The 13920-nt window shown below is 29.7% G+C and overlaps 1 protein-coding gene across 1 annotated transcript in view; it reads right to left on the reverse strand.

Moving 5' to 3' along the window:
* The window catches only part of Sb (serine proteinase stubble), a 244892-nt gene that overhangs the window by 124455 nt on the left and 106517 nt on the right, over positions 1-13920 (reverse strand). The window contains exon 2 of the mRNA XM_088229870.1: positions 8019-8102. Within this exon, the coding sequence (XP_088085996.1) occupies positions 8019-8102 (84 nt within the window). The remainder of the gene's footprint in view (positions 1-8018; positions 8103-13920) is intronic.

Below are 13920 nucleotides of genomic sequence, written 5' to 3' on the forward strand. Positions count from 1 at the left end.
AGTATGGATTTGATCACGAGCCTTCGCAATGTAATGTAAAGTAGAATGAGCATTCCCGACATCTCCTTTTGTTCGCGTTCAATCAAAAAAATATAGGAGAATATAGAAAACACATTATTCAGTAATTTGTTGTAAAATAATGAGGGGAAATTATCGGGGTCGGTATTAAGTAAGAACGCCTTTCTCGAAAACTGTCATGAAAGTTTCATTATAAAACTTTTACCTTAAGTATGTTATAAGTCGTGTCCGTTTTTTGCCAAACGATGAGAACAAGAGGATAAATTACAGCAAATTAGTCAATAGCATATTTTTCTTCGTTATTCTACAACAATTTAGTCAATAATGTATTCTCCTTATTTGTTTTCTCTTTATTCCCTCGATTAAACAAAAATAGAAGGCATCGAAAATGCTCAATTTCGTCTACTTTACATTTCCATTTTGAAGGTTTGTAATAAAATAAAATAAAATATGTGACGTAAAATATAATATCGTGCAGATTTCCATAATTTTATTTTAATTTAACAGTTTATAAGTCTTGATACTTTCCAGGTGAAACACGAGTTTTAATCTTTTTTCTTATTCATACACAACATAATATTATAAAAATATGTTTTTTTTTAATATATATTTTTTTTATTTATTTTCACAAAATAAAAGAAACAAAAAAATATTTAAAACATTTAATAATTAAATAAGAAAATATGATTTTTTTATTTTATTTATTTATTTTTTTTTTTTTTTGTTTATTTTTCCATACTGTTACATATTATGCATGTATTAAATTACATATTTTAAATATTAAACATATTAAATTACATATTAAATTACATATTAAACATTAGAAGAGAAAAAGAGAAAAAATACATATTCTAAAAATAAACATAGCCAAAAAATACGTTACAAAATTTTATTGTTGTTCTCGCAAAGCCGAGGCTTGTTGGCGGGCTACAATACATAATGTATATTTATTTATTTTTTTATATTTTTTTTATATGTAGTACATAATAAAAATAAAAATTAACATTAACATAATATGATAAGAAAACAATTAATAATGAGTTTTTTTGTGTTTGCTTTTTTTTGTTTTAAGATCTTCCGTATAAATAACATGTATTCCTTACAATACATATTTTATATATACATATTTTATATATATAGTACTATTTGCAACAGGGGAAACAAATTTAATGTAACAAATCATTCTCGCGTTCGATTTACAATCAATATAAAATGTTAATCTTTTTTGCACCACGGAATAAGCACTTACTGAAAATAATATGTTATTTTACGGTTTACGATCCAATTTATGACCTTTTATAATTCAGAAAGAAATATCGTCCGCATTCAATATTCGTCCCACTTATTTTAATACATCTTCGCAATAATGCAGTATGCCAAATATAACAATGTTAACCGTTATTATAAGCAAATTGAGTTGTTACTTGCAGTACAAATGAACAACACCCATTGGACAAAAAATACTGTATAAAAAGATCCTATCTAATAGAATAATGTTTTCTATAACTTTTTTTTTCGGAACGTTATTAGGAGCAGATAAAAACAGGTGAAAATTCCACACGTTCCCTAGTTGCACAATCGACATGATCGGGTTTATTTTTGGATCAATAATCGTGCATACGAGATGTAAAATGAAGTAGATAATTTTTTTACTAATTTTAGTTTACGGAACTTAAATGTATGGACATTGGCTGGCATGTTTTTACTATAAACATTTTTTTACAACCAATCAAATACTGGTTGATATAACTGGTGAATTAATATGATTCATTGCAAATAAAAAAAACAGTATTATAAACAGAAGAATAATTAGTGATAGAAAAATAATATCTGAATTGGTTTTTTGTATAAAATTATAAATAATCTTTTTGATATTCCTGATTGGGTTAAATGTACATATATCAATGTGCCAAATAGGCCAATGAGGCATGATATTTATTTTAGGTATATTAATATATCTAAGTCAAATTCGCACATTTATTCTCAGTTTCAGAGAATTCACTCTCTCGGGTACAAATACACTGATGATCATATTTGCTATAACTTTATCAAACTTCAAAAACCAATTACTCTTAATTTTTTTTTAATATTAGTTTCTAGATTATTAAGAATATATTTTGTTCATTTTAAATTGTATTTTTATACATGTAAATTGTTTACAACCTCTGTTTATGTAAAAGCCCTTTGAGGGGTTCATTTTAAATAAACAACATGCATATTAAAGTTATAATACATAATTTTAAAAAAAAGCTAACAATAAACAGGGATGAAAAAAATATTCATTTTTATGAAAACTTTTTTATAAAAGTTCGTCTATTGTCAAACCCAAACAAACTATTTGTGGTCCCATGGTAATGTCATGTCTGAAGCTTAAATTGTTGCAATGGTTGAAAATGATCTAAAATAGAATTTGATTAATGCAACAGATTGGATTCAAGTTACTACGGGAATCCGACAAGGCCCCAGTTTTATACCGTTCCTTTTTATAATCCTTGCGGGTTTCATTTTTAGGAAGTCAATCCCACACTCCACTTGAATTAGAAATATGTATCTCTCTCTTTTAAAAGCTCTGCAATTTAGACGATCGACAGAGTGAAATAAAATATTTAGTTAGGAGTCTTTTTTGATGAGCTAAATGGGTGACCCGCACGCATGGGTTTAAAAATCAACATTGCAAAAGCACATCCAACGTTACGGAAGACGTAACTTGAAACAGTGTACTTGAGGATACGAGCTTTTGCAATATCGACAGGCATCAGGGAGACGGGTTAGAGACATCATATTCTCCAACTAAAAAATCGGAAATTTTGAAGCATATCCAGACATTAGTTATTTGTTCCCAACACTTTATTTATTTTGATTAAATATACTTCTGACGAAAATATTGACTCAATTGCAATTTTCACTTTATTTATCTTGTAATGTTATTTTAATGATTTGCCATTTGTTTGTTTATTTTGTCTTTATTATTTTCTTATATATTGCTTTACACATGTTGTTTGAAGTACAATACATTACTTCATGTATTTGACTAAATCTTGTATTTCGTGTCGTTGTAAGTGTAAGTATTTTTGTGAGGTGAAAAATACATATTGGCAACAGTATGATATGATATAAGTAACCTTAGAACCTTGACTTCTTTCCGCTTTTTAATTCCTTTTCTTTCTTGTCTCCTTCCAAAATGTGGGGTGCTGATACAGCTGGGACTGCGCTTCCTTCCTAGCGCAACGCACGCGTTCTCTTGTTTTGTTCTCCCCTTACGGGGTTAGTCTTCGGATCCTCTGCTTTTGATCACCCAAAGAGATCTTTCCATTCAGTCATTGTAAATAACCGTGTTTTTAATGTTGTGATTTGTATATACCCGTACCTTCATTTTGTTCTTTTCTAAATATGAATTATGTTTTATTTTCGTTTATATACTCATACTTTTGTATTTTTTCTAACAGTTCAATATATGAATTATGTTCATCGTTAAAAAGCATAGCCATTGAGGGAATCCTAAGGAGTGGGGACAACGTATTGGCCTCTGTCCATACATCATCTTCTCCCCCTTATTAATCTGCATAGAGTTTGTATTCCTAAAGAATATTTTTGCTAAATTTCCTGTAGGCGCAGCTGACAGAGAGTCTCCCAAGGCTATTACAACTGCGGGCGGATAGTGGGCTTTATAATTCCCTCAATGTCTTCAAATCTGATCCCACATTCCTCATCATATAATATGTATAACAAAATCATTTTTTATAAATAACTGCGGACCCGACAGACGTTGTCCTGCCCGAACGTATTAGCTTGGAAAAAGACTTTTCATTGATAAGTAGGTACCTGGTAATTGTTTGTAATTAAATTAAAAAACTAAAAATTGATAATATTCCAATACTCGATTTAAATAGGTACCTTGGTACTTGTTGATGGTTGAATTCCAAAACATAAAATTAATATTTTTTCCAATTTGGCATTTTTTTTGCAAACGTCAAACTCCGGTCTTCTCACCAACAGAGTGGTGTACTTATTTAGGAATACGATTTTTCAAAATGTATTGAATTTGATGTTATTTTAGTATTACTAAACATCCAGTAAAAATAAATAAATGGGGAGAAATTATAAGGAATTTAAGAAAAGAATCTGATTGGAATCCATAAAAAGCAAATGTTGTTTGTAAACATTAAAAAACAAACTTTTTTATACACAAAAAAACAACATCTTTCCATTTTTTTTCAAATGCATTCTCCTCGAATGCAACCCTGGTAGATCGATGAACAAAACATTTATGATCCTAACGTATTTTTTACACACTATATTGGACATTTTAATATCTACGAAAACGCACAGCGCAAAGGTCTATATTTATCTGAAAACCGCACGTAAATCGGTTAAGCCGTTTAGGAGGAGTTCGGTGACATCACACGTACAGAGGAATTATATATATAAATATTATATGCATGCAAGCTCTGCCCACTAAAAAAACCGATGTAATTTGAAAAAAATCTGCTATTTATAAAATCTTCTCAGAGCAACTTTGGTTTTTATGCCCCAATGTCCAGAATGTGTAGATTAGTCAATTCATCACACAACTTGGAATTTTTTGGGATAGATCTTCCGGCTTTTCGTAGATCTTTTCGCGACTAAACAGTGTGGGATGAAGTTGGATTGGCATGGTTTAGCTCAAAGTTTTAGCTCTTTCGTTTTTTTGAATATATTGTTTACAATTATTGTTTTGCCCTTGTTTGTCTTTGCTAAATAGTTTTATGTTCTTTTTGTTCAGTTTCTTGCATTTATATTTCTTCGTGTAACTGTTGTTATTGGCTTTGGCCGTATACATAATAAATAAATATTTTATTTTTTTGGTAAGCACAAATTTTTACCAATTTCTGTAAGTCTGTTTTTTGGTCGGGTGGAAGATATTGTTTTTGGCAATAAGCCCTCCAAAGTGCATTTATTTTTCGACTTGAAGGTTGATAAATAAAATAATAAACTAGCGAGCACTCAAGGAATGATCAACATTTCTCTTTTTAAAATTTATTTACGCATTTCCTCTCATGGTTAAATTTTTACGTTGCCCAAACAAACAATATTCGGTGACCAATGTAGCCATTTAACCACAGGCCGTTTTTATAGCTAGTCTCTGGTCACAGACGATGATTGCATTAAAATTCTGGTGTCAATCTACTCGGAAATAATCTTCTTAAACATTCGATCGTTTATGTGGCTAAGCGATTTATCTCCTCAGGGCGAATAATGTCCCTGTGAGTGTTCTAGATTATTGTCAGTCGAAACTAACATGATATATTATATTTTATTTAAGAAAAATTACGAATTACACTGGAACATGTTTGTTTACATGATTTCGAAAAGACATGCTATAAAATTACATTTAAATCATTTGAACATTCTTTAAACAATGCGTAATAGTAATATATATTTTTTTATTTTTCTTTATACGCAAATCGTCTTATATCCGAAAAACATAATTTTAATTATGAAACGGGTGTAGAAGTATGTATTATAAAAATGAATAAAAATTGTCTTCGTTTAGACAACCTAGATATATTATAAATAAGTAAAGCCATTAATCAAAAACTCCCAATAATAAATAATCAATCTTTGAGTCTTTTTTAAAAATATTCCCGTTATGATGTATATTATCCTGTTTCTCTCCCCTTTTTTTTAATTGATTAATACAGTTTCAGATTATTTTTTTTGGCATTTCATATCGAGTCCCTGTCCGTTGAACTCGTCAATCTGTACTCTTTGACATTCCTAACTCAATGACTAATTATTTGAAAAATAACACACTTCGAAGAATACAGATTACCTTTAATGACAGTTTTAGTGACATCGACATATTACATTGTAAACACCATATTTTTATCAGATCTGTTACAGACATTTAAAATTTATCTCCGGCTTGACTTTTAATTTAATTTTAACTTTTTTATTTTAATTTTTACTTTCGATTTTAATTTTTAATTTAAACTTTTAATTATAATTTTAACTTTTGATTTTAATTAAAAATTTTAATTTCAACTCTTAATTTATATTATAATAATAAAAATAATTTATAGTTTTATTCCACTCTTATTTATAATTATTTTGTTATTTTTTTTATTTTTTAAAAAAATAATTATAAATAAAAGTGGAATAAAACTATAAAGTATTTTATTATTTATATCACTACAGAGATGGGTAGAATTTTTGTTTCAAGATTATGGATATTCGAGCGTTTACAGGGCTTATGACCTGTCATAGGTTGGGTTCAAGTGGCCACTTTTATGTAGAATTCTACAACATTCCCCATTCCGCTTATTAGCGAATATTCATATCGGTGACATTTTTGGTTTTAGTATATATGTACTTAACCTCAATATCAAATACATAGATGGCGCTCCAAACGCGCTAGCGAAAGCTTTCCCTGTTTCATGACATATATACTAAAACCAAAAATGTCACCGATATGGATATTCGCTAATAAGCGGAATGGGGAATGTTGTAGAATTCTACATAAAAGTGGCCACTTGAACCCAACCTATGACAGGTCATAAGCCCTGTAAACGCTCAAATATCCATAATCTTGAAACAAAAATTCTACCCATCTCTGTAGTGATATAAATAATAATATACCTGCTCCCCCTTGGGATAAAAAACCCAGAATTGTGTGTGTATAAATATGTAAATATATATACATACCAAAATAATATTGTATAAAGTATTTTTATTATTATAATTAAAATGCAGTTCCACCAAGAAATGTCAGTATAAAAACTCAATATCTTAATTTATATTTATTCATATGTACATCGACTACCTGCATCTAATTAATTATTGTTGGTTGTGAATTTTTACAAAGAAATATAAATGTTTATGGAAGCAGATAGAGAGGGAGGAAACCAGAGTTGGAGTTTTACAATGTCTTCTCCCTATTATGTACTTTTTATTTAATATGCATATTTTAACTTTTTTAGAATTCAATTATTTTTCCCCTCTCTTCCTGCATTCATAATAAATTAGTGTGAAATCTGTTATTGGTCTTACTTTTTTTAATTGTTCTTTTGAACCTTAAATTTATATAAAGACTGTATTATTTCCTTAATAAATAAATAAATAAGTAAATGATACATGTTTTTTTGTCTATTACAATCTATTTTTATATATTTAGTTAATGTGTAACTGTTACTTTCCAAAAAGAGACTGGCTCGCGTGCTTGGATTTACACTCTTATAGTTTTTAAGTAATTTAATGTTATATCATTTCGAATATACATATTTATATTTTAAAAATATACAAAATCAAAAGAAAAACCGAAAATAATAGTACAGTAATATTAATTTAAATAGAACGTTGTTCGGGTGCAAAAAAAATCTTTAAAAATTTGAAGGAAATAAATTCAAACCAAATAGTTTTAATTTATTTTCTGATGTATTAGTTTTTCTCCTTCTTTTATTCTTCTGTTTCTTTCTTACAATATTTTATAATATAAATAACAACCAGTGTAATTCAAAGTTAGCTAAAGTCCTTTTGATGAGGAAGTAACCTTGAAACCGATCGACGTTAAACTCAAAAATTGAAGTAGTTTAAAAAAAATAATAAACATCATCATCATACCCTTTCTGCACTTAATAGTGCATAGGGCACTGCATTGGTTCACCAATCGCATTGTATTTTGATATAATTTTTGTTACATGAAGGTAAGATGATCAGTCTTACCCTTCAGGTACCAGTCCACGGACTATGAAATATGTTGTGGTGCAAAAAAACACATGACAAATTAAGTATAATTTTTTAATTCAAATTTTTTTTAATAGTCATGTAAAAAAAAAATGATCAAGGTACGCTGTGACTTTGCCCTATATACCATTTTTAAGTGTGGAAAGGAAATAATGAGGATTATAATATTTTTTTAACAAAGACAGCAGAAATCATACTCTTAAGATAGATTATCTATAGCATTTATATATACGTACATTTTAATTATTACAATTATTAAATTAATTTATATAACTTACCAGGTGGTCTTGCCTGAGCGGCAGCAGGCCAGAGGGGCGCAGCACCCAGCGCCACCAGCACGGCCCACCACCATGACATTGCTCCTAAAACAAAAGTATCTTAATAAAAAATCAATAGTACGAGAATAAATAATAAGTTTTGTTGGTAAATATTTCAACGGAAATAGAACTGAAAGGAAAAAAAAGTAAAATACAGTACTTGTCAACAAAGATATGGACATACTTAAAATATTTTTATGTACTGTTTTAATTTTTTTTATCAGAATTCAACCTCAATAACAATATTTTGAGTAAATCAAAATCACGACAGGCGCAGTTAATCACGGGTTCGACTACCGGTGAACAAATCCAAGAAACTTTTTTTCTTAATATGTCCAGACATGTTGTGGTGTATATTTCATAACTTCCTTTCATATCCTCGCTTTCCCACCTGCTGAATAGCATCACAACAGGCCTAGACTAGGATTATATGAAATATTGAAATTTATTCCTAAATTGCTCGTCTAACTCCATTGGGTAGTATTATTTGTAGTATTTATTTTTTATTTAGTGTTTTATTTTTATTTTTTGTTTCAGACTTTGCCTCGCTCACAAGGTGCATGCCCTGTTGTAAGCCAGATAAAATTGATATTCAATATCCTGCATATGTTATATTGTTTTTTAATTTTGAATGTATTTTGAACATAAAATTAAATTTTACTAATAATAATGACGCTGCTTTACTTAAAATTATGGGTAAGTTGTTTCGTATTAATAATGTGTTTTGAAATTTATTTTTTGTGTTCATGCACTCACATGCATGAGATACTTTCTTTTATCCACAGAATTTATGGCTAAATTACCAATAAATATTGTATCCTTGGGGTTTGTTGCAACAGAGAGGGAAAACATTTTTGAGAAGGGAATTTGGGAGTCCAGACATTAACAGGGCCTATGACCCGTCATTGGCTGGCTTAAGTGGCCACTTTACACACTGTGTTACATTCACCATTCTGCCCATGTTTGAACATCCACATTTCCTCAACTCTTCTATACGTTGACCCTTCCCTCTCTGTTGCAACAAATTCAAATATGAACAACTCCCTAGGGAGAAAATCCAGCCAGTCTGCAAGTATTTGGACATACTCAAAACATTGTTGTATCCTTGGCATTTATTTTTTTCCCTAAATTCTCCCAATGCACACAATTTAATAATTAATAATAAATATTAAATGAAAAGATAAACGTGAGTATGTTTTTAATTTTATGTTAAAAACAACTTTATCAAAAAAATATACACTATCTTCCTTTGATTGTTATTTGACATATTGTGTAAATGTATTTTATTGGAATATCCTTACCTATAAGCCACAAAAACTCGTTTGTCGGAATGAATTTAAATAATTGATTTGCCCCATATATTATATTCTCCTAATATTTTTATTTTTAAGTTGAATAAAACTTATAAATTTGTACATTAATGGTTTTTTATTCCTTTTAACACACTTAATAAAGAATTTTACCATCTCCTTAGCAGGAATTTTTAATTTTTATTATATTTTACTACGATACATTATTTTTAAACAGCTTATTATTTACATTTGACAGATTGACCAGAACATGCCGGAACAATCTTAATTATACACGTGCATGTAATATTATGAAATTTGACATACTGTAATGAGGATTATTAATTATAATACACAGGTGAAAGTGATAAAATACTTTGAAATATCTGTTTAACGACAACGTTTGGTGGATACGCATTTTAAATTTTTACTATTCATCTTCTTCAGAAATGAAACGTTTTCATTATCCATCATTACATAATTGGCTATTACTCAAAACAAGCTTCATACTTTTCTTCAGCACTCCGTACATACTTAAGGCGTAAAACAGCAAACTATCTAACAATAAGATAGTTTAATGTTATAAATAATGTCTAAGAAATCACTTAATAAAAATAAATGGTTAGAACCTGTACCTAATTAAATTATGGATCCCATTTAAATACGCTTTTACGTATTTTATTTTGTTTGGAAAATCAAGTATTTAGAAGTAAACAATCAAAAAATTAGCTTTTAAAATTTTAAATTGCATGGGCTTGGAACCAATAATACGTTATCGCATATCGTACAATGAGTAATATATATACTTTGTCGCAGTGTTTAGTGACAGTTGTCACCGGAGATTGATGATTTCGTTGTTCTATTTCATTTTAATCATATATACATTATATGTTCAATATATACACAACAAACTTGAAATAAAAAGTACTAATTAAGCCATAAATTTGCTCTGTACTGTGACAAAAACTATGCAACAAATAATATTGTTTGACAATTTACAATAAGTCAGCCTCGTATCTTCTTAGTCCCGCATCAATCCGGCGTATTTTTTTTCGTAGAAAATTAAGTCTTCTTTAACTCATTCGCAAATTATTTCTTAAACAGATAGCTTGGGAGATACTCGTGATAAAAACATCTTTTGAGGGATACCCTTTCCTCGGAGATATCAATAACGTGTAATTAGTTTTAAAATTTAGAATCCATCTAGAATATGCATCTCCAATTTGGTCTCCATTCTATATATTTTTTATCAATATTCCTACAGAGATGAGGTAGAATTTTTTCAAATTCAGGATTATCGATATTCGAGCGTTTACAGGGCTTACGACCTGTCATTGGCTGGGTTGAGTGGCCACTGACAGGTCGTAAGCCCTGTAAACGCTCGAATATCGATAATCCTGAATTTGAAAAAATTCTACCTCATCTCTGTAGGAATATTGATAAAAAATATATACCTACTCCCCCTCGGGAGAAATCCAGATTTGTGTATGTACAAAAAATACACATACCAAAAAATAATGTTGTCCATTCTATATGACTCATATTGACCATATCGAGTCGTCGAACGCCGTTTTTTAAGGCAAGTGGCATGGTTGCTCGGATCGCAAAGTCTGTTCCTATTGGAGAAACTCAGAACTGAAATGGACCTTATAAGCATTTTCAAAATACTTAATGATAAAAGTGATCTCCCATCTGTTGCAATAAATTTCTTTTTATATTCCTAACTGTGTTACCAGAAGTCAAAATCTGCTATTTATCTAATCTTTATAAAAACAAATTTTGTTTTTATGCCCCAATATCCAGATTGTGTACGTCGTCACATAACTTGGAATTCTTCGCGATAGATTTTCCGGCTTTTTGTAGATCTCAGAGTGTAGATGGAATGGCATTGGTTGAATATATTGTATGCCATTATTTTATTGCCCTTATTTTTTCTTACTACATAGTTTCATGTTTTTTTTATTCAGTTTTTTGTACACATGTCTCTTCGTATAATGCTTTGCTTTGGCCGTATACACAATACATTAATTAATCAAAACTCAAATAATTATTTTAAAAATATCACGCTTTAAGTCTTATTTTTCTTAATTAATCACTACACTTTAGTGCAGTCACTTTTACCGACGCTTTTACGGAAAAAGTTTTTTAATACACGCATTAGCATACATAATAATATTCAATATTATACATAGTTTTGCACTAGAAGCATTTTCTTATTTCCACGGTCTAGATATTACGTATTATGTACATAATATATTGATTATATTGATTTCTACATTTTATCATGCAAGCAATTCCAGTTTTCTTAAAATTTTAAAATAATTCTTCTTACTATTTCCTCCAATTAGCTAAAGCGTAAAAACTAATTAATTTATTTTCACGTGCATATCAATAATTAAGGTCACTTATTACTATTTACTAACTTTGTGGTTTTCTGTGTTATATAATAAAAATCCAATACCTACTTCTTACAGCTTATTCTACTTCTGAGAATCTGTAGAAATAGGTATAAGTTAAGTTTATTTTTTTATCCTCCATTCTTCCGGAAATGAAGCTGACGGACACACTCTCAACCGTCTGGCTCAGACGAGTTCTGCGATATTTTTATCACCTCCAGACAAGACAGGAAGATTGCCTGGCGAAGCTGGTTGCGGTTAGAGTAACTTTATTTTTTCATTTTATTTAAAAAAAAATCATTGACACATTTCTGGTCATGTGGTTACAAGAGAAGATCCCAGAAGAATTCTCATACGAGGTTTTCCTATGATTTGAATTATTTAACACCAAAAACACGTAAGACTTTTGCTCAGATATTTTTTTCTTTTGTTGCCCCAAGAGTGTTTAATGTCCAGGATGAACATACTAATTTCTCAAAAACGAAAATCATTTTCAGGAGAAGTGTTTAAGTTTGGATGTTTTCTAAGGGAAAAGACCATTGCAGGAGACTGCTGCGAGATATTGCATAGATTTATATACTATTAAGCGTATTGTTCATATGTTCATTGAAATATATGATTCTGTATTAATATTTCATTCATATTTTGCTACTATTTCATAATGCACATGCTTCTACTTTCCATTCTGTTGTATCTTAACCCAACACGTGGCTTTTAGCCTTATAGAGTTGGGGATACGTTATTATTTTTTTGTAATATAATATATGTATTTGCATGAACAAATAAATCAATTTTATTCAGAAAACACACAGTCATACATAATTTGTTTTAAAAACAACGATTAGCTTACATAAAAAGACCAATTATTACAAAGTCCAAATGACGGCTGTTTGCCAAATTTAACAGGAATTTTAAGATATAGAATAGACGTTCGGCGGCATTGTTCTGAGACAGGCATAATAATTTGGGTCATCTAAGATTTTCAAATATTGGGAGGGTAACGATTTGTTTTTCAAAATCCCTTCAAAGCAATTTTCTGAAAAATGAGGCACCCTGTACAGGCATCCTTTCATTTTTAAATGGTATCCATAGTCTCGGTTAGCAGCGTAGAGGGAAGAAGAAAACATGGGGTCTCCCATGCGCTGGTTGCACCAGATTAAAACTGCAACACGCACATTGTTCCTGGCAACTCTTAAAAATGCGGAGTGCCAAGACAAGTGAAGAACTGAAGCCTCAGGAGATCAATATGGTGGCTACGATTCTGTCATGAGGGACTTACTAGGAAGTAGAAAGCATTTTAAAGCCTTGACTAAAAAACTACTGTTCTGAAACCGCTAGGCATATTAGATTTAAAACATTTAAGTTTGTAAGTGAAAATACTTGATGGAAGTTCATTGTAATTTATTATATAAATAAAAGACGAGTGATACTTTAATCCACAAATTTAGAATATCCAGTGACCGGTTTCATTGCTTCGTCGCTTTCATTGCTCACACAAAAAATAAAATACTCAAATTCATTAAAATAGAATTATATCAACTCATTGGTTAACCCGAAAAAAAATTGAAAATGATCCTTAAGATAAAAATAACTTCATTTAATGTACTTTCATATGATTTTGAATTATCTATCCTTACCTCTGTTTTGTATAAATACATTGAACTCCTTAATAAAGATACCTGCCTCGAAGATGTCGCGAAAGCGATGAAACCGGTCACTGGATATTCCAAATTTGTGGATTAAAGTATCACTCGTCTTTTATTTATATAATAAAATATTAGATTTATTTTAGTGATTTTACACATACTAAATGTGTAGTTAAATTATTTACACTTAAATTATACTTTTCCCGTATATCACGACTGTAATGCACGAGTAATAATTGGTAAGAGAAGCCCGTTAGCTCTATTGTATAGAACAAAAGCTTTCAAAAATTTTGGTTTGATTTTTAGTTTAATAACAAACGTCTAACGGACGGTTTCGATTTGCACTTGCAATTCTTGACCTTCTAACCTACGGTCTATTGTATTGCTGTGAATTGCAGCTAATTTAGTGACTAAAAATCATATATTGGTTTTTGTTCGTATGGGCGACTCTATTCACCAGTGGCGTGTTAAATGTAAAACAGTATAAAGTTATATTATTTTTTTAATGAACCTACGTATTATAGTTTTAAGC

The sequence above is a fragment of the Micrasema longulum genome, unplaced genomic scaffold (assembly GCF_059751315.1).
Source record: "Micrasema longulum isolate JH-2025_06_02 unplaced genomic scaffold, ASM5975131v1 h1tg000720l, whole genome shotgun sequence".
Taxonomy (NCBI): domain Eukaryota; kingdom Metazoa; phylum Arthropoda; class Insecta; order Trichoptera; family Brachycentridae; genus Micrasema; species Micrasema longulum.